General features: G+C 41.2%; 1 protein-coding gene and 2 long non-coding RNA genes across 3 annotated transcripts in view; 2 read left to right on the top strand and 1 right to left on the bottom strand.

Moving 5' to 3' along the window:
* cacng5b (calcium channel, voltage-dependent, gamma subunit 5b) overlaps positions 1-22,070 on the bottom strand; it is a 28,107-nt gene extending 6,037 nt beyond the window's left edge. Inside the window, exons 1-3 of the mRNA XM_041870996.2 lie at positions 21,776-22,070; positions 8,394-8,660; positions 5,545-5,631 (exon numbers count right to left, since the gene is read on the bottom strand). Of these exons, the coding sequence (XP_041726930.2) occupies positions 5,545-5,631; positions 8,394-8,589 (283 nt within the window). The 5' untranslated portion in view covers positions 8,590-8,660; positions 21,776-22,070. The remainder of the gene's footprint in view (positions 1-5,544; positions 5,632-8,393; positions 8,661-21,775) is intronic.
* LOC123483528 lies at positions 13,655-15,592 on the top strand. The gene is made up of 4 exons (XR_006658297.1): positions 13,655-13,896; positions 14,872-14,960; positions 15,212-15,358; positions 15,479-15,592. It is a non-coding gene; the product is annotated as an uncharacterized LOC123483528 (long non-coding RNA).
* LOC123483527 lies at positions 15,999-18,100 on the top strand. Its single transcript, XR_006658296.1, has 6 exons — positions 15,999-16,076; positions 16,167-16,278; positions 16,367-16,589; positions 16,681-16,852; positions 16,986-17,113; positions 17,240-18,100. It is a non-coding gene; the product is annotated as an uncharacterized LOC123483527 (long non-coding RNA).
* Positions 22,071-22,208: the final 138 nt, after the last annotated feature.

The following is a 22,208-nucleotide window of genomic DNA, read 5'->3' as shown; positions in this document are numbered from 1 at the left end:
TCATAAAAGTGACCCAACAATGTACCTCTGGAAATCCAGCGGACCTCTGCATGATAAAGCACCTGCTAGTGCTCACTCCCCATATCCCTCCAGCTTTCCCTTCATGGCAGCTGCCCCATCAGTGGTCACACCGACGCAACCATCCCAGGCCGGTCCCATGGAGCCCAAGTACATATCCATTGTGTTAAAGACAGCCTCTGCAGTGGTGGTGGTGGGCAAATCAGCACTAAAAAAGAACTGCTCCTCAAAGTTATTATCCCAGATGTGTCTGACATAGACCATTAGAATTGCATGGTTAGCCACATCTGTGGATTCATCAAGCTGCAGTGCGTAATGGCCATTTGCACTGATTCGCTCTGATGTCTGGCGCGTTATGTCCTCAGACATGTCCTGGATTCTCCTCCTCATGGTGTCATTGGATAGGGGTATGGTTTTAAGTTTGTTGTCGGCTGACTCTCTCCACCCATGGCAGCACCCGCTGCTCGTTGAGAAGAGTAAGAACGATACGTGCTTTGACGTCAGAGTCTCCAAAAGTCTCCAATAACACCAGAAAAAGTCGCTAGATTTGTTGCTAGTCGCCTTTTTGAAAATGTGTCGCTAGAGGGGTCTGAAAACTTGCTAAATATAGCGACAAAGTCGCTAAATTGGCAACACTGAGTGCACGCAGGCCTGTGTGTAAGGGTAACGTTGTGTAAAGTCAGCAACATATAAGCGGTGCGGCGGTCTCCTTTCAAAATAAAAGTTTAGGTGCGGCGGTTACCTTTCAAAATAATAATATTATTTTTAATATACAGTACCATTCAAAAGTTTGGACACACCTACTCATTCAAGGGTTTTTCTTCATTTTTACATTGTAGAATAATAGTGAAGACATCAAAACTATGAAGTAACACTCATGGAATCAGGTAGTAAACAAAAAAGTGTTAAACAAATCAAAATATATTTAAGCATATCCCAGTTTAGGCCACCAAGCAGTACGAACTCTGAGGATAGATGGGGGGCAAGCAATTCACATATGGTGTCCAGGGCACAACTTGGGGCTGCGGGGGGTCTGTAGCAAGCGGCAACAGTGAGAGACTTATTTCTGGAAAGGTGGAGGTTATCTCAGCGATCACTGCCTCATTGCCTGCGTCCGTAATGGGTCCGCGGTCAAACGACCACCCCTCATCACTGTCAAACGGTCCCTAAAACACTTCAGCGAGCAGGCCTTTCTAATTCACCTGGCCCGGGTATCCTGAATGGATGTTGACCTCATTCCGTCAGTAGAGGATGACTGGATGTTCTTCAAAAGTGCTTTCCTCTCCATCTTAAATAAGCATGCCCCATTCAAAAAATTCAGAACTAAGAACAGATATAGTCCCTGGTTCACCCCAGACTTGACTGCCCTTGACCAGCACAAAAACATCCTGTGGCGTACTGCATTAGCATCGAACAGCCCCCGCGATATGCAACTTTTCAGGGAAGTCAGGAACCAATATACACAATCAGTTAGGAAAGCAAAGGCTAGCTTTTTCAAACAGAAATGTGCATCCTGTAGCACTAACTCCAAAAAGTTTTGGGACACTGTAAAGTCCATGGAGAATAAAAGCACCTCCTCCCAGCTACCCACTGCACTGAGGCTAGGAAACACTGTCACTCCTGATAAATCTACGATAATCGAGAATTTCAATAAGCATTTTGCTACGGCTGCCCATGCTTTCCACCTGGCTACGCCTACCCCGGCCACCAGCTCTGCACCCTCCGCTGCAACTTGCCCATGCCCCCCTCGCTTCTCCTTCACCCAAATTCAGATAGCTGATGTCCTGAAAGAGCTGCAAAATCTGGAACCCTACAAATCAGCTGGGCTAGACAATCTGGACCCTTTCTTTCTAAAATTAGATGCTGAAATTGTCGCAACCCCTATTACTAGCCTGTTCAACCTCTCTTTCGTATCGTCTGAGATCCCCAGAGATTGGAAAGCTGCCAAGGTCATCCCCCTCTTCAAATGGGGTGACACTCTAGATCCAAACTGTTACAGACCTATATCCATCCTACCCTGCCTTTCGAAAGTATTTGAAGGCCAAGTTAACAAACAGATCACCGACCACTTCGAATCCCACCGTACCTTCTCCGCTATGCAATCCGGTTTCCGAGCTGGTCATGGGTGCACCTCAGCCACGCTCAAGGTCCTAAACGATATAATAACCGCGATTGATAAAAGACAGTACTGTGCAGCCGTCTTCATCGGCCTGGCCAATGCTTTTGACTCTGTCAATCACCGCATTCTTATTGTTAGACTAAATAGCCTTGGTTTCTCAACTGACTGCCTCGCCAGGTTCACCAACTACTTTTCAGATAGAGTTCAATGTGTCAAATTGGAGGGCCTGTTGTTTGGACCTCTGGCAGTCTCTATGGGGGTGCCACAGGGTTCAATTCTCGGGCTGACTCTATTCTCTGTGTATATCAATGATGTCGCTCTTGCTGCTGTTGACTCTCAGATCTACCTATACGCAGACGACACCATTTTGTATACATCTGGCCCTTCATTGGACACTGTGTTAACAAACCTCCAAAAAAGCTTCAATGCCATACAACACTACTTCTGTGGCCTCCAACTGCTCTTAAACGCTAGTAAAACTAAATGCATGCTCTTCAATCGAACGCTGCTTGCACCCGCCCGCCCGACTAGAATCACTACTCTCGGCGGGTCTGACTTAGAATATGTGGACAACTACAAATACCTAGGTGTCTGGTTAGACCGTAAACTCTCCTTCCAGACTCACATTAAGCATCTCCAATCCAAAGTTAAATCTAGAATCAGCTTCCTGTTTCGCAACAAAGCCTCCGTCACTCATGCTGCTAAACATGCCCTCGTAAAACTGACTATCCTACCGATCCTTGACTTCGGCGATGTCATTTACAAAATAGCTTCCAACACTCAACTCAGCAAATTGGATGTAGTCTATCACAGTGCCATCCGTTTTGTTACCAAAGCCCCATATACTACCCACCATTGTGACCTGTACGCTCTCGTTGGCTTGCCCTCACTACATATTCGTCGCCAAACCCACTGGCTCCAGGTCATCTATAAATCACTTCTAGGCAAATCCCCGCCTTATCTTAGCTCATTGGTCACCATAGCAACACCCACCCATAGTATGCGCTCCAGCAGGTATATCTCACTGGTCATCCCCAAAGCCAACACCTTCTTTGGCTGCCATTCCTTCCAGTTCTCTGCTGCAAATGACTGGAACGAACTACAAAAATCTCTGAAGCTGGAGACACTTATCTCCCTCATTAACTTTAAGCATCAGTTGTCAGAGCAGCTTACCGATCACTGTACCTGTACACAGTCCATCTGTAATTAGCCCACCCAACTACCTCATCCCCATATTGTTATTTACATTGATTTATTTTGCTCATTTGCACCCCAGTATCTATATTTTCACATCATCTTCTGCACATCTATCACTCCAGTGTTAATACTAAATTGTAATTATTTTGCACTATGGCCTATTTATTGCCTTACCTCCATAACTTACTACATTTGCACACACTGTATATAGATTTTATATTTTCAATTGTGTTATTGACTGTGCGTTTTTGTTTATTCCATACAGTGAGGGAAAAAAGTATTTGATCCCCTGCTGATTTTGTACGTTTGCCCACTGACAAAGAAATGATCAGTCTATAATTTTAATGGTAGACTTTTATTTGAACAGTGAGAGACAGAATAACAACAAAAATATCCAGAAAAACGCATGTTAAAAATGTTATAAATTGATTTGCATTTTAATGAGGGAAATAAGTATTTGACCCCCTCTCAATCAGAAAGATTTCTGGCTCCCAGGTGTCTTTTATACGAGCTGAAATTAGGAATACACTCTTAAAGGGAGTGCTCCTAATCTCAGCTTGTTACCTGTATAAAAGACACCTGTCCACAAAAGCAATCAATCAATCAGATTCCAAACTCTCCACCATGGCCAAGACCAAAGAGCTCTCCAAGGATGTCAGGGATAAGATTGTAGACCTACACAAGGCTGGAATGGGCTACAAGATCATCACCAAGCAGCTTGGTGAGAAGGTGACAACAGTTGGTGCGAATATTCGCAAATGGAAGAAACACAAAATAACTGTCAATCTCCCTCGGCCTGGGGCTCCATGCAAGATCTCACCTCGTGGAGTTGCAATGATCATGACAACGGTGAGGAATCAGCCCAGAACTACACGGGAGGATCTTGTCAATGATCTCAAGGCAGCTGGGACCATAGTCACCAAGAAAACAATTGGTAACACACTACGCCGTGAAGGACTGAAATCCTGCAGCGCCCGCAAGGTCCCCCTGCTCAAGAAAGCACATATACAGGGCCGTCTGAAGTTTGCCAATGAACATCTGAATGATTCAGAGGAGAACTGGATGAAAGTGTTGTGGTCAGATGAGACCAAAATCGAGCTCTTTGGCATCAACTCAACTTGCCGTGTTTGGAGGAGGAGGAATGCTGCCTATGACCCCAAGAACACCATCCCCACCGTCAAACATGGAGGTGGAAACATTATGCTTTGGGGGTGTTTTTCTGCTAAGGGGACAGGACAACTTCACCGCATCAAAGGGACGATGGACGGGGCCATGTACCGTCAAATCTTGGGTGTTAACCTCCTTCCCTCAGCCAGGGCATTGAAAATGGGTCGTGGATGGGTAATTCCAGCATGACAATGACCCAAAACACACGGCCAAGGCAACAAAGGAGTGGCTCAAGAAGAAGCACATTAAGGTCCTGGAGTGGCCTAGCCAGTCTCCAGACCTTAATCCCATAGAAAATCCGTGGAGGGAGCTGAAGGTTTGAGTTGCCAAACGTCAGCCTCGAAACCTTAATGACTTGGAGAACATCTGCAAAGAGGAGTGGAACAAAATCCCTCCTGAGATGTGTGCAAACCTGGTGGCCAACTACAAGAAACGTCTGACCTCTGATTGCCAACAAGGGTTTTGCCACCAAGTACTAAGTCATGTTTTGCAGAGGGGTCAAATACTTATTTCCCTCATTAAAATGCAAATCAATTTATAACATTTTTGACATGCGTTTTTCTGGATTTTTTTGTTGTTATTCTGTCTCTCACTGTTCAAATAAACCTACCATTAAAATTATAGACTGATCATGTCTTTGTCAGTGGGCAAAAGTACAAAATCAGCAGGGGATCAAATACTCACTGTATGTATCTCTGTGTTGTTGTTGTTTTTATCGCACTGCTTTGTTTTATCTTGGCCAGGTCGCAGTTGTAAATGAGAACTTGTTCTCAACTGGCTTACCTGGTTAAATAAAGGTTAAATAAAAAAATTAAAAAAATTGTTGCTTAAGCATATTGTTCAATTATGTAAAACTTCATATACATTGCTTTGGCAACAGTGGCAACCACCTAATCATGCAAATAAAGATTGAGAGAGAGAGAGAGGGGGAGAGAGAGAGCGAGAGGGAGAGAGAGAGAGAGAGAGCGAGAGAGAGAGTGGGATAGAGAGAGAGCATCAAAGACAGATACAGACAGAAGGAAAATGAGAGAAATATAACTTACTAAGTACACTGACTGTGGACTCAGAGGTCAGCTGTAAGTTCATGGGCATGATGTACTCTATGGTGAAACAGCGACCTGCCTCTTCACCTGGAAGAGAAGAAGAGGGATTATAGAGGTTATAAAGAGGTTATAGAGAGGTTATAGAGAGGTTATTTATTTAACCTTTATTTTGACAGGGAGTCATGCTGAGCCCAAGGTCTCTTTTACAGTTGAGCCCTGTAATTACAAAAAGATACACATCAAATATGAAACTTGCAGAATCACCTTTATTCTCCAAGTATATTTACACATACTCAGAATTTTACCTGGTGATATGGTGGTGCCAGTGAGATAACATTTAGAGACAGAATTTGCCCAGATCACACAGATCTAATAATGCAGTGCTTTCTGACATCAGTAGCACCTGATTCATCTCAAGAGTCCAAGTCAAAGTCATACCTGAACTGAGCTATATGATAGGAGCTCAGACAGACACTTATTAATACATCACACTGACTCATAAACCTTTCTCACAAAGCATCTCTCTCTCTCTCTCTGAGTGACACAGGGCAGCATGAAATGTATCTCTGTCTGAGAGATCTAGCAGCATTATCCCATTGTACATAATCTACCAATCGTACAGAAGAGCATGCCAGTCAATTGTATGGCTGCTGTGTGTGTAAACCATACTGTATATGTGTACCTTGTGAGTGTGTGTATGCCACATTGTGAGTGTGCATTCGTTGGTGGGTTATCAAGTTTTCGAATGCATGCATGTGCGCAGCGAAATGCTTAGGATAGAGGGAAATAATGAAAATGACATGAAAGTCACATACACTACTTAATTGAATAAATCACACCGCAATGGTGAATAGAGTGGGACTTTGTGACTTTCATTTATTGTTCAACGTTTATAATAACATTATTTCTTTATTATTATCATCCTAATTTTCTGTTCATCAGTACTACACTTAATAGGGTCAGGGTGTATGTGTTCTTCATCGGTTTGCCTCCCAGTGCAGATACACTGATCAAAAATATAAACGCAACATGTTAAGTGTTGGTCCCATGTTTCATGAGCTGAAATAAAAGATCCCAGAAATGTTCCATATGCACAAAAAGCTTATTTCTCTCAAAGGTTTTGCACAAATGTGTTTACATTCCTGTTAGTGAGCATTTGTCCTTTGCCAAGATAATCCATCCACCTGACAGGTGTGGCATATCAAGAAGCTGATTAAACAGCATGATGATTACACAGGTGCACCTTGTGCTGGGGACAATAAAATGCCACTCAATTGCATTTTATCGATGTCAATTTGAATGCACAGAGATACCGTGATGAGATCCTGAGGCCCATTGTCGTTCCATTCATCCGCCGACATCACCTCATGTTTCAGCATGATAATGCACGACCCCATGTCGCAAGGATCTGTACACAATTCCTGGAAGCTGAAAATGTCCCAGTTCTTCCATGGTCTGCATATTCACCAGACATGTCACCCATTGAGCATGTTTGGGATGCTCTGGATCGACATGTATGACAGCGTGTTCCAGTTCCTGCCAATATCCAGCAACTTCGCACAGCCATTGAAGAGGAACGGGACAACATTCCACAGGCCACAATCAACACCCTGATCAACTCGATGCGAAGGAGATGTGTTCTACTAAGCTATATGGAATGTTTAAAAAAATAAAATAAATGAAAACAAATGTTTGGCCTTACTGCTATTAGCCCATACAAACGCATTGAATAACATATTCTTACATGGAACAACAGATAGTCCCAAAAAAAGGAAGTTTGTTCTGAAGTGTCTGTCCTATATCTGAGAGATATAAGGAAGATCAGAAAACATGTTTTTATTATATATTTTTTACATGTATTTAATCCCTTATTTTTGGCACTAAAAAGTCTCCATATTCATTTTTTCAACTGGTACCGGGGGACCTTCAGATGAGTCTTGTGAGGCCGGTGGGTGTCTTAGAGCAAAACACCCGACATGTACGTGTTCGTGAGAGGGGTCATATTAGTGTGTAGACCAAACTGTTTTGACGCTACAGACAGAAGTTGACAGATCGGCTTTACCGACTTTAGACGAGTCCCAAGACGCTTGTGGGGGTCGTAGACAAAACGGAGAACACCATCGTGTCCATTAGAGTCTCATCGTTCCATAGAAGGGTCATAATATTTAGGTCAAACTGTAGGCCAAACCGTTGTAGGCCAAACCGTTCAGACGCTTCTCTTGTGAGAAGACCGGTTTTCTGGATGTCTCATGGTCTGACAAACACCGCTCTAGCTCTGTCACCTTTCACCGCAGATGCGGAAGTATGACATCGGCGGATGCGGTGGATTGAGACACATCCAATAGCTTAAACTGACATATTTTTATGAGGATTGTTTTATTATGCTAATTAGATTTATGTGGGGGCGCGGACAACGACTCTAGGGGGTGTTAAGAATCTTTAGAGCTTCAACATTGCTATTTAATCATTCTTCTTCTCATTCCTAACAACCACCAGACAGTGAGAAACAAAGAGGAGCAAATGTGTCCCTTACCACTGACACAGGGTCAGATCTAATAGTTACACTCTAAAAGGGTTATTCGGCTGTCCCCATAGGAGAACCCTTTGAATAACCCTTTTTGGTTCCAGGTAGACCCTTTTGAGTTCCATGTAGAACCCTTTCCATAGAGGGTTCTACATGGAACCCAAAATAGTTATACTTGGAACCAAAAAGGGTTCTACCTGGAACCAAAAAGGTTTCTCCTATGGGGACAGCTGAAGAACCCTTTTGGAACCCTTTTTTCTAAGAGTGTACAGCTAGAATTGGTCTGAATTGGTCTGATCCAGGATCATCTGGAGATGGTACTGACCTGCCAGGAAGCAGACTCTCCAAAGTCCAGAGTGCAGGGAGGTCCTGATGTCAGTGGTCTGGTTGAGGGGCAGGATGACCCCCTCCTCCAGGTACAGCCAGTAGTCTGTAGAGACCGCAACTCCCAGAAGCCCCAGCCCGCTCACCGCAAACACGCTGCTCAGCAACGCCAGGGCCTTCCTGCCGCACACGCTCATCACGGTAGGGTCAAAGGTGACCCGAACCAGCAGGGGGCACTGGGTCAGAGGTCAGGGGTGAGAGGTCAGATCTGTGGAGAGAAGTAGGGGGTTGTTACTGTTAATGGGGTGACACGGATGTAGTTCGTGACACAAGCAGAGAGACTTACTGGTAACGAACACAATGGGGGTGCAAAGGACCATAAAAGGAACAGACACACATACGCACAATTCACTGGCATGCTCCTCTGTACGATTGGTAGATGTCATGCTGCCCTGTGTCACTCATGGAGAGAGAGAGAGAGAGAGAGAGAGAGAGAGAGAGAGAGAGAGAGAGAGAGAGAGAGAGAGAGAGAGAGAGAGAGAGATGGCGTTCAGCTGCCATGAAAAGAAGACGGGCGGCTGCGTGCGTAATGGAACTTCTATTCACTCTGGAGAAAAAGAGGGAGAGCTAGCTCGCTGACAGCAGCAGGACACAAACACAAACACAGCCGCCCCGACTCAGTGCTGATGTTCTAATACTACCCTTTCAGTTGACTCTCTCTCTGCTCTGTGGCATGAAGAGCAACACCTTACAGCCACACAAGAAAGAAACCGTGGGAGTATGTGTGGCTGGGTGCTATGAGGTGTTTGAATAGACATTTCAAAGGTACACCGAAAACTTTTCTCAGTGAATAGACCCTGGTCTAAAACACAGCTGTTGACTCATTGTAGTGAATTCCCCTGGACTTGAGTGGGTTTTTAAATGACTGTGTGGGAGGTGTGGGCGTGCTGGCAGGCGTTAAGAGTGTTGGAGGAACGTCAAGCGCTGAAGGAGGACATGCGTACATGATTGGTGTGTGTGCGTGCGTGCGTGCGTGTGTGCGAGAGAGAGAGAGAGAGAGTGACCAAATCATGAGAAAACAAAAAGAGAATTACTTGACACATTGGAAAGAATTAACAAAAAAACAGAGCAAACTAGAATGCTATTTGGCCCTAAACAGAGAGTACACAGTGGCAGAATACCTGACCACTGTGACTGACCCAAACTTTAGGAAAGCTTTGACTATGTACAGACTCAGTGAGCATAGCCTTGCTATTGAGAAAGGCCACCGTAGGCAGACCTGGCTCTCAAGAGAAGACAGGCTAAGTGCACACTGCCCACAAAATGAGGTGGAAACTGAGCTGCACTTCCTAACCTCCTGTCAAATGTATGACCATATTAGAGACAACCAGTGAAGAACAAACACCATTGTAAATACAACCCATATTTATGTTTATTTATTTTCCCATTTGTACTTTAACTATTTGCACATTGTTACAACACTGTATATATACATTATATGACATTTGAAATGTCTTTATTCTTTTGGAACTTCTGAGTGTAATGTTTACTGTTAATATTTATTGTTTATTTCACTTTTGTTTACTATCTACTTCACTTGCTTTGGCAATGTTAACATATGTTTCCCATGCCAATAAAGCCCTTAAATTGAAATTGAATTGAGAGAGAGAGAAAGAAAGAGAGAGAGATAGAGAGAGAGAAAAAAAAGTGGTAATTGAGGAGATTTTGGAATAAAAATGGGACAAAGTGACAAAATAGATAAACGAAAAATAGAAAATATGAAAGCTGATGATCTCTGTGATTCATATTTTCAGAACAGGGTACTCTCAGTCTCTCTCTATCTCTCTCAGTCTCTCGCAGTCTCTCGCTCTCTCTCTCAGTCAAATTCAAATTCAAATTCAGATTGCTTTATTGGAATGAAATACAATTTGTAGATATTGCCAAAGCAGTATAGTGGTACAGCATTTCAGTAAATACAGTACAATGCAATGGGGATAATGAAATACAGTTAATTTCAGTAGTAATAATAATAGTACATATAATCATGTATACAGGTACAACACTACTGCTGTTGTATTGTGTACTCTTCGGTCGATACATTTAATTAAATAAAAATAAGAAATAAACAACAAACTATATATATACACACAAAGTTTGGACACACCTACTCATTCAAGGGTTTTTCTTTATTTTTACTATTTTCTACATTGTAGAATAATAGTGAAGACATCCAAAATATGAAATAACACATATGGAATCATGTAGTTACCAAAAAAAGTGTTAAACAAATCAAAATATATTTTATATTTCAGATTCTTCAAAGTAGCCACCCTTTGCCTTGATGACAGCTTTGCACACTCTTGGCATTCTCTCAACTAGCTTAATGAGGAATGCTTTTTTTCAACAGTCTTGAAGGAGTTCCCACATATGCTGAGCACTTATTGGCTGCTTTTCCTTCACTCTGCGGTCCAACTCATCCCAAACCATCTCAATTGGGTTGAGGTCGGGTGATTGTGGAGGCCAGGTCATCTGATGCAGTACTCCATCACTCTCCTTCTTGGTCAAATAGCCCTTACACAGCCTGGAGGTGTGTTTTGGGTCATTGTCCTGTTGAAAAACAAATGATAGTCCCACTAAGCGCAAACCAGATGGGATGGCATATCGCTGCTTGAATTCTAAATAAATCACTGACAGTGTCACCAGCAAAGCACCCCCACACCATCACACCTCTTCCTCCATGCTTCATGGTGGGAACCATACACGTGGAGATCATCCGTTCACCTACTCTGCGTCTCACAAAGACACGGCAGTTGGAACCAAAAATCTCACATTTGGACTCATCAGACCAAAGGACAGATTTCCACCAGTCTAATGTCCATTGCTCGTGTTTCTTGGCCCAAGCAAGTCTCTTCTTCTTATTGGTGTCCTTTAGGCCTGATTCACGCAGTCTCCTCTGAACAGTTGATGTTGAGATTTGTCTGTTACTTGAACTCTGTGAAGCATTTTTTTGGGCTGCAATCTGAAGTTGCAGCAGAGGTAACTCTGGGTCTTCCTTTCCTGTGGCGGTCCTCATGAGTCAGTTTCATCATAGCGCTTAATGGTTTTTGCGACTGCACTTGAAGAAACTTTCAAAGTTCTTGACGTTTTCCGGATTGACTGACCTTCATGTCTTCATGTTCTCTTTGCTTATTTGAGCTGTTCTTGCCATAATATGGACTTTTTTTTAACCAAATAGGGCTATCTTCTGTATACCACCCCTGCCTTGTCACAACACAACTGATTGGCTCAAACGCATTAAGAAGGAAAGAAATTCCACAAATTAACTTTTAACAAGTGGCGCAGTGGTCTAAGGCACTGCATCGCAGTGCTAGCTGTGCCACTAGAGATCCTGGTTCGAATCCAGGCTCTGTCGTAGCCGGCCGCGACCGGGAGACCCATGGGGCAGCGCGCACAATTGGCCCAGCGTCGTCCAGGGTAGGGGAGGGATTTGGCCGGCAGGGGATGTAGCTCAGTTGGTAGAGCATGGCATTTGCAACGCCAGGGTTGTGGGTTCGATAAAATAATGTATGCACTAACTGTAAGTCGCTCTGGATAAGAGCGTCTGCTAAATGACTAAAATGTAAATGTAATGTAAACAAGGCACACCTGTTAATTGAAATGCATTCCAGGTGACTACCTCATGAAGCTGGTTGAGAGAATGCCAAGCGTGTGCAAAGCTGTCATCAAGGCAAAGGGTGGCTCCTTTGAAGAATCTCAAATCTCAAATATATTTTGATTTATTTAACACTTTTTTGGTTACTACATGATTCCATGTGTTATTTCATAGTTTTGATTTCTTCACTCTTATTCTACAATGTAGAACATTGTAAAAATAAAGAAAAACATTGGAATGAGTAGGTGTGTCCAAACGTTTGACTGGTACTGTATATATATATATCTCCCGCTCTCTCATCCAGCTTTACAGATGCTTGTACATGAACACACATCCACACACACACACACACACAAAGACATCTACTAGTTATAATCTGATTCTACCATTTCATTATCTGTAGCCTCTGAACTCTGACAGGAAACATTCACCATGGCAGACTAAAGCCAGACTGAATACTGAGACAGTCTTCTATTTACATTCACAACCCTGTCACTCACTCACACCAGGCAGTGAGTCAAAAGTCAAATTTAGACATGCTCCACTTTAGTGTGACTTATAAAAACGAATGATCTGTGTCATATTGGGTATGAAAATTCCCCAATTAGCAACAAGGTGATTGGTGAGGGAATGAGTAAGAAGGACATTTTATAGACGCCATTTGCTGATGATTCAGTGCTGATTGTGTTCAAGGTTCCTGACATCATCACTGGTAAAAAAGGAGGTGGTAAAAAACATCAGAGGGGCAAACTGTCAACAAAAGAGAAAAATGTGACGGCTACAAAACACCTCAACTTGTGAAAAAGGCCTGTCCTACTGTATATGCCCAGCAATCCATATTGCCTGGCCCATAAGCATCCTCTATGTTACAAGCGTGTCATCAGACCTACACCCAATCTGTTATACAACTGGATGGTTAGAAGTGGCTGAAGCATATTCAGTCAGTTAGTTTCAGTCAAGACCCTCCTGGTACTACCCCTGATTGAATTAATATATGACACAGTGTTGACCGATAGTAGCCTATACTTCAGCTCTACGGTTGTGATGTTCTGTTTCTAGGCTACGTATTGACGTGTATCTATTTCTATAAGACTTGCAACCTGCTGATAGCCGCACATTTCTCCAGAGCCCCATTCCTTTAGTCTCATAACTCATAAACCTATCCATGGAGGGCTTCACTGTGACTGGGGTTTGTAGGGGGATTTATAGACCAGTCTATAATACATGGAACTACAGCCAGTTTGCTGGGAAATGTCCAGCCTTAGAGGATTTAGGTCTACAGATGAACAAAATGTACTGTATAGAATTCAAATGGACTAGTCGAAACTGCAGACCATTTTTGCAACAGTAAAAGCAAACCTTCATTTTGTAGAAAATGTGCTTATTATCTTGGTCTCTCTAGGCATATTGAATAATTATATTATCAGTCTATAAGAGAACGTGCTCTTCCAAACCATATCTGTGCAATCCAGACTTAATTAGTTAGCTAAATGGGCATAATATAAATTGAAATTAAGTATTTTAAATCATTTACCAAAGATGGATGAAGGGGAGGACCATTTGGACACACTTTCTCAATAGAGATTCCATCACACTAATACACAGTAAAAAATGGGGTGTTAATATTTCAGAGTAAAGTTATTTTAACCCAGATAGAGTATTTTCAACATTTTTGAGAGTAAAGTTGCTCTATCAGTGGAGTTAAAAGTGAGTGTAAAAATCTGCAGATACGCAGTGACAATTTCAACTCTACAGCAGTGATGAATACCCGCCACTCTGCTTTGCTGAAGTTTGGCACGTACGTTGGTGGAGGAAGATTGCGAAGGAGTAGCTAGGCCACAGATATTGCTAGGTAAGTTACATCCCCGTTTTTTCAACACCAAACCGGTATTTTTAACTTTACATAATTTTAGAGTTGTGCTGATGTCAAGGTCATATTTTAAGTTACGAGTTCCATGCGGCGTCCCCCTTGCAGTGACCTCGTCATCAGCCAGCTAAATTAGCTTGTAAGTTCAGATGGTTGACAGTAATAACTGTTATATGATATACCCATGGAATATGTTTGATATTTTTGTGAATGGCTTGCTGTTTCATATGGCTAAAAATAGGTAACGTTAACTTAGCTAATCAGTTCGTTTGAAGGACACCACCGCTTGGCATGAGCGCAGATTGTGCTTGTCATGCGGTTAGCTAGCTTGCAATCAGTATCGGTAACTGTCTTTCTTTGTGTTGCAATATTTTCACGAATGAAGTTTGTCAGAATGGTAAATACGTAAAATAACGTTCGCTAACAACAAAACATTTATACAGATAGTATTGTTAGCTAACGTTATTGTATAGCTTCCCAGGCTTCCTTACACTAACGTTAACTGTTTTTTATAAAGCTATATATAACGGTAATGTTAGCATGCTTCTGATAGTTAGCCAGCTAATGTTGGTGTTATAAAACGATAACTTAGATCACTGATTTGCATGACGGGTTTGTTTAACATTGCTTAACCATTTTAATGGTTAGCTACTGTTCGAACTAAAATGGCTAATGAGCTAGCTAACTTTGACACATAGCTAGTTATTTGGTAGCTAATGGGACAATGTGCCTCTAAACTTGAACTAGCCTACACCCATTTGCTGCAGAAAATGGCAGCTTAACGTTATATTCAACCAGCACAACTTTGTCTACTTCAGCCTTTGTAATTGCAGTGTAACGTCTAAGTAATGCATAGTGCATTGCGTAGCTAGTACTACTGAGATAAATGGATAGTTAGCTAACGCTTAGTTGAACCAGCACTAAATGATGATTTTGAATATATATTTTCTTTGTTAACAGAGGCAAAATGCTGTTGCGTGTTCAGCTCGGGGAAGAGCAGAAATACGTCAAGCTGTCTGAGCTGACATTCAATGCTTTCTTGAAAGAAGGTAGGTATAATAGGTTAAAGCAATACATATCACCCTAATGACAAAATAATACAGCATTAAGCTATTATCTTATGATATCTATTTAGGTCTATAGTCATTTCTGCTGTGCTTTATATTTTCAGTAACATAAAATCAGGTGCAGATCCTTGTCTTTCATCATTTTGTGAACACATGAGGCAACCTTAAGTATGAACTTGGATTCTTGTGAGAAGGGAATGCATGTTTTTCTTTTTTTCTTCTTTTTTTAACAGTGTGTCTAAAATTCAACATACCAGAAAGCAGAAAGCCAGACATTAAGGTGTATGACCAGTCTGACACAGAAGTTGACTCAGATGTTTTTGAAGAATTAGTAAAGGAGTCACCTGGAACTTTCAGAATCATGCTGGGCAATGGACTTGGTATTCATTCATTCAATTAGTTTTTTAGTTTAAAGGCCAGAATGAGAACCTTTATTGTCTTAAAAATAACAGTTTATTGTAATATGTTTCTATGTTTTGCACAAATTTCATAATGAACAGATACCTCTCATTCATCATCATGCTCGGGTACATCTGATGACACCATCATTCTGAATTTCACTGTGTGTGACGATGTTGAAGAAGTAGCGGCTGGCGAAGGGAAGCCAGCCTAAAAGGCCATGCCACATAAACTATGAGGCAAAAGCAGTAAGTGGTGAACATTGCTGTTAAGTCCAATCTGAATGTTGTTTCATCATGTGACAGCATTACATATTGTTTTACAATTACGGAAAGCACATTTCTTTCCACCTATAGCTGATTGAAAAAATCCTAACATCAAAGCCTGGTGGTGAACGCATTATGCAAGAGTATGGAAAACCAAATCTCTGACAGATGCCACCAGAAGACAGATGATCAACATACTTGCTGCTGAGATGACAGAAACACATGGGTAAGCATTAAGCATATAGATGGGCTGTAAAGAAACATTGTTATTATTTTCCGGTTATTAATTATGTAAAATGTGTTGTGCAATATCAATTCAGTGTGATGTTAACTTTGAATTCATATGCTAGGACATCCCCCCAAAAGTGTCAGAGCACAGGGGATAGTAGCTTTGTTTCCCTATCTAGAAGACCCATACTCACAACATGGATATGTAAGTAAATGGGTTATTGCAACATTATGCACATATTCACTCTATGAAATGGGAATAGTACTCCTTTATAATTTATTTATAATAATATAGGATCATTACTACGATCCGGAGAGTGGTTCCGGATACCTTGCATGGCGATTGAAGACCATACAAAGAAAAACAGCAGAGGAAAGAGGTGCCTCAGTCAGCAAATCTCCTAAAGGTATGTTTTCTGATCAGTGACATGTAATTATAATGGTGACCTGTGAATTGTACAGAAAGGATTTCTTAACACTGTATTTTGTCTTAAGTTGGTGGGCCAGGCCGTGATCGTCAGCCCTTCACCTATGACAGAGAGCCATCTGATGAGGTGTGGAAGCAGCTATTGCTGTTTTGAGACACTCTGCTGATGAAAACACTGTCCGTGAGAAGATGAAAATGACCTTCATATATCGGCAAGCAATGGTCAACGATGAAGCCAAATCATCAGATGTCTTCTCGGTCTTCCCAAGATTTCTGGACACACCAGGACTGGTATGACAACTTAATTCACTGCATCACCAAAAATATCCAATGAAGAATAAGGTAACACTCATTATTTCTGTCTTTGTGTGTTACATTGCAGATAGAACAAGATTTCAGACTTCTGTTTGGTGAGGCCACAGCCAACAAATTCTTGGAGAAGTGGCCAACCACTTTCAAAGCAAAAGTAATAAAGGAAAGCCATGGACTTGTATCCACCACAGAACTCTTGGATTTGATGCGCAATGCTGAGTCAGCTGCTGAAGTTGAGAATGGTATGAATGAACTGTTTTACTTTTTATGTGGATAATGTAGGTGTGCATTATATGTCCATAATGGTGCAAGTTGTGAATAAGAATGTTATGCTACGGCACAATGTTAACCAGGTTTTTATTTACTTATTTGTAGGCTGGGACAGTGACATGTCTGCCATCTTGCTGCTGCTACATTTGCTACCACCATCTGCACAAGGTAGAAAGAGGCCGGGAAAGATGTCTGCATATCAAGCTGTAGATCAGCTCATCAGATTTCAAAAGGTATGCTTAACAGTTGTTTAAAATATATATTCCATCATCTCAATCTTGTGCACAGTTTGAGGTGATCTTATCTATTGTCAGAGGTTAGTCACCAAAACAATTCTGTTGAATGTGTTTTTTTTGTAGGTTGGAACCAGTGTGCAGCAGCATCTTGACAACATCACCCAAAGCAGTCAGCCCTACCTTCTCGCCCAGGGATCCACACAGAGCAGCATTCACTCCTACTTCATTGTGGTTGACAAGCATGCTCTTCCATGCAAGGCAACAGGTTCAGTAGGAGCTTTTGACGAAGTCTTTAAAGCCCATTACGTATTTGGTACGTCATACAGTTCTTCCTTGAGCAGCTTTTTCACTTTTGTGCAACCATCTATAACATCGACATGGGGGAAACAAAGGAGACTCCTAGAGTTGCTGAGTTGCGAGCAAGAATGGTGCGTTAGTTGAGATAAAACTATGAAGTGTTTTCTTTGCAAAAGTGACCATGGAAGTCCAAACAACCTTGTTAAGCACCTTAAGATAATTCATGGGCTATGTACAGGCAGGACTCTTTTTCTGAAATGTGGTCAAGAAGGATGCTCACGTTCTTTTGGTAGCTTTTCTGGTTTTAGAAAACATCTTAACAAGTGCCACGGAGAAAGTTTAGTAGATTCTATAGAAGATGATCTTTCAGACCCTCAAAGTACCGTCAACACCAGTAATATTTCTCATGTTGAAGTGTCGACTGAATGTTTAGAGGCTGAGTCAGAGTTATCTTCGCCATACATTGTAAATAGTTGTGCAGCTGTTATTTCTGATCTAAAGGCAGCAGGTGTTGGTCAAAGTACAGTAAATACTGTAGTGATTTCCATGGAAGAGATTGTTCAAGATATTCATCAGCATGCTAAAGAAACAGTGATAAAGCATGTATTTAGTAATGAAAGAGAAACAGAAATGTGCAAGAAAGTTGAGGCGTGTTTTGAGGGGTTAGAGAATCCTTTCACAGTTCTAAATTCGAATACAAGCGATCAAAATTTATGACTGCCAAGTGGGAAATAGTAGAACCAGTTGAATGTGTGATTGGTTCAAGATTTGACACAAGACGAAATAAAAAGACTGGAACATATGATCAGGTAGTAGTTCAAGATAAATTCATGTATATTCCAATTTTATCTACACTGCAGTCAATATTTAAAAGTCAGTATTTTGCAGAAATGTTGCAAAGCTCAGCTACCAGCAACTCTAGACTGAGAGATATTTGTGATGGATCTTTTTTAAAAGTCACCCCCTGTTCTCAACTGAGAAGCAGACAATACAGGTCCAGATGTTCTATGATGATTTTGAGGTCGCCAACCCATTGGGTTCCAAGCGAGGTATTCATAAATTGGGTGGAGTATATTTTACTTTAAGAAACTTCTCTCCAAAATGGAATTCTTTTTTGGCTAACATACACCTGTGCGCCTTATTTCATACTCAAGATGTTAAACGATATGGTTTTAGTGAAATTTTTGCTCCCATTGTTCGAGACATTAAAGTGTTAGAGAGCGATGGTATTGAGATTCCATTATACAGTGGTTATGTACGTGGCACTGTAGTACAGGTAACAGGTGATAATTTGGGTTTGCATAGTTTGTTTGGTCTGGTGGAGTCTTTCAGTGCAAGGTACTGTTGCAGGTTCTGTTTAGCAGTAAAGGAGGACTTTCAAACAGAATTCTCTGAAGATTCTTCCAAAATAGTTTTACGCACCAAAGATATGCATACTGCTCACTGTCAAGAAATGGCTTGTAATCCATCCCTTCCGTATGTTTTTGGTGTGAAAAGGTCATGCATATTAAATTCATTGAGGTATTTTCACACAACTGAGAACTTCTCAGTTGATGTGATGCATGATGTGTTAGAAGGGGGTTGGCTAGTACTGAATTGAAGTTATTATTTCTGTATTTGAATGAAAAACATGTTACATCAGGAGAAATACATTCAAGAATACAAAGTTTTGATTATGGTTTCACAGAGAGAAATAACAGGCCTGTGACTGTTAATTTAAGTGAAGGATCTAATGATCTGGGACTGAATGCAATTCACTCCTGGTGCTTACTTAGGAATGTTCCTCTTATCTTTGGAGATTTGGTAACTTCTACTGACCAACACTGGGGCCTGCTTCTTTTATTATTGCAAAATAATTAACATTATATTCTCGCCCATGTTATCTCAAGGTCTATGTGTATATTTAAAACATTTGATTGTTGATCACCATACACTGTTTAAGAAGTTGTATCCTCAGAAAAAACTTTTACCAAAGCACCATTTTCTTATCCACTATCCCCGCTGCATCCAGAAAATAGGGCCTGTACTTCATAGTTGGTGTATGAGGTATGAAGGCAAACATAATTTTTTCAAAAAACAGCTTAAATCGTTTAAAAATATTACCAAAAAAAAAAAAAAAAAGCATCAGAATCATATGGCATATAGTTGGCGAAGATCAACAACTTTTAGTCGGTTAGATATTGGTCCAGGAAAAATGGTGGCTTTAAATATGGTAAAAGGAGGTTCTGAAATTGCTTTGGCAATGCAAGTGCCCAGTAGCATTCAGGTTATGAAGGTTAATTGGGCTAAACATAATGGGTATGTTTATCGCCCACACTTGGTTATCTGTGGCGAAGTTGACTCTGAAGTGCCCTTGTTTTATCAGATTGAGTCAGTTCTGATAATGTGTGAAAAACTGTTACTACTCACAGTGCCTTTAGTTACAGTAACTTTTCAAGAACATTTCCATGCATATGAGGTGATATGATCAAAGCATGATTTAGTTTTTTTTCATGTCGACAACCTGCACTACCCTAGACCTTTTGACATACAAAGGTCATATGGAGGAAATGACACAGCTCTCCTTGTTGTGCCATATTGCTTTCTCTGGTGAACATTTTTATGATGTTATACTTCTGTCATAGACAAGGCAATGGGTGTACAATGTAAATTCACGGACATTGAAATTATACTTTTTTTTTTCAATAAATGTGGGTGCTCTCATCTTGTATTATTGTGCTTTGTTTTATTTGATAGTATTGATATTTCTATAATTCAGTAACACTACATCATATGATTTAAATAAAAAAATAAAAAACACTGTAGAGAAATGAAAAGTAAATATCATTACACTTTAAAGTGTCATTTTTTGAAGTAAAATTGTAGTTGACTTAACTCTATACAGTGTAATCATATTACTCTCAACAGTGTGATTAAACTACAGTGTTAAATATTTTGACACATTTCATTGTTATTTTTTACACAATATGGAGTAGAATTAACTCTAAAAGTTTTACACTGACCAAAGAGTACATTTTACACTGATTTTGAGTGGGACCAAATGTTATCTGAAACAGAGTTAAATTCAACTCGATAGGAGTTAAATTAACACTTCTGTTTTTACTGTGTAGGCGATATGGCTACAGGCTACAAAATACACAAGATATAAAACATTTGTGAATTCAGACACCACTGATCCTTTCAATCAGGGTTGAATTAGTTTTGAATAATAATTTTAGCAGATGCTCTTATACAGAACAGCTTACAGGAGCAATTAGGGTTAAGCGGCTAGCTCAAGGGCACATTGACAGATTTTTCACCTAGTTGGCTCGGGGATTCAAACTAACCAACTTTAGAGGGTGGCATTTGTCATTTTGGGGTTGTCGACTTGCAGAGGACAATGCAGGTAGTCTATAAACAGATTGTCGGCGGCGACACCATGTCATTTAATTGGCGCTCTATTGTGCAGTTGATTCAAAGGTGACAGGGCGACAAGCAGCAGCGCGATTCCCTATAATTTCCCGGCCCGACGAATTCTCTCTCTCTTTCACACACGCACACACAAAGAAAGAGAGAGAGAGAGAGAGAGCAATCACAGCAGCAAGATTTGTGACCTGTTGCCACAGGAAAAGGGCAACCAGTGAAGAACAAAAACCATTGTAAATAAAACCCATATTTATGTTGATTTATTTTCCCTTTTGTACTTTAACTATTTGCACATCGTTACAACACTGCATATAGACAAATGTATTTTGGAACTTTTGTGAGTGTAATGTTTACTGTTCATTTTTTATTGTCTATTTCCCTTGCTTTGGCAATGTAAACATATGTTTCCCGTGCCAATAAAGACCTGTGAATTGAATTGAGCGAGAGAGCGAGAGTCACCGAACGAAAACAACTTCCCATTGCTCTGATCCGCGAAAAGATATCGATCAGAAACAATGATGAAATAAAACAGACCAATAAACTGTCCATCAATGGTGAGATAAAATAAATAATTTGCAGAGATAACTATTGATCACGTCACTTTGTATTACAGCTACAAGTTGAACGTTTGAGTGAAGTGAAATTCCTTTGAGCCGGACACCGCTGCGTGCATGGGAACTATCCATGGACCTGAAATTACGACCTCAAAAATTAGTCAAAGAGCCCCGCACTGTAGTGCGCAAACATGTTTCTTAAATCGGGATCTAATCACACATCTGTATTCAAACAATTCACTGTGACTACAGAAATCAATTTTAACTGCGGACTCAATCCAAATATCCCCTCTTAAATTCAAATGCGAAGGTCATAGAAAACGCAACTCATTGGGAAACAAAAACGTCCAATTTAAATTGCTTACCCGACCAAATAAACTCGGTATGATATCAGATTGCGTACCTCAGATCTGTGTGCGGAGGATGAGTGTGGGTCCTCTCTCAGTAGTTCTCCCTCCTGTGTGTGTCTTCATCTGCACCCCTCACAGGCAGTAAGAAAAAGTGTTAGAGCGCCGCGGGGTAAACAGACAAGACGGACGCGGCAGAGCCAAGGTGCGCAGCTTAGGCACTCGCTTCTTGGCATGCAGGTGCACTTCCTCCAGAGATTCAGCAGGCGACCTCACTCACTCACTGGCGACGACAGACATATCTGCAGCCCGCACCAGTACGTAGCTATCCTGCTCTGCTCAGACGCTTTGTGCCATCTGATCTCACCACGCTGCGCTGAATGCTGAATGTGGAGGCTACAAGATAGATAGAGCAAGAGAGAGAGCGAGAGAGACATAGAAATAGAGGGAGAGAGAGAGAGAGAGAGAGAGAGAGAGAGAGAGAGAGAG

This window comes from Coregonus clupeaformis, unplaced genomic scaffold (assembly GCF_020615455.1).
Source record: "Coregonus clupeaformis isolate EN_2021a unplaced genomic scaffold, ASM2061545v1 scaf0145, whole genome shotgun sequence".
Taxonomy (NCBI): Eukaryota; Metazoa; Chordata; class Actinopteri; order Salmoniformes; family Salmonidae; genus Coregonus; species Coregonus clupeaformis.
The sequence above is the reverse complement of the archived record's forward strand: the minus strand, read 5'-3'. Positions and strand labels throughout refer to the sequence as shown.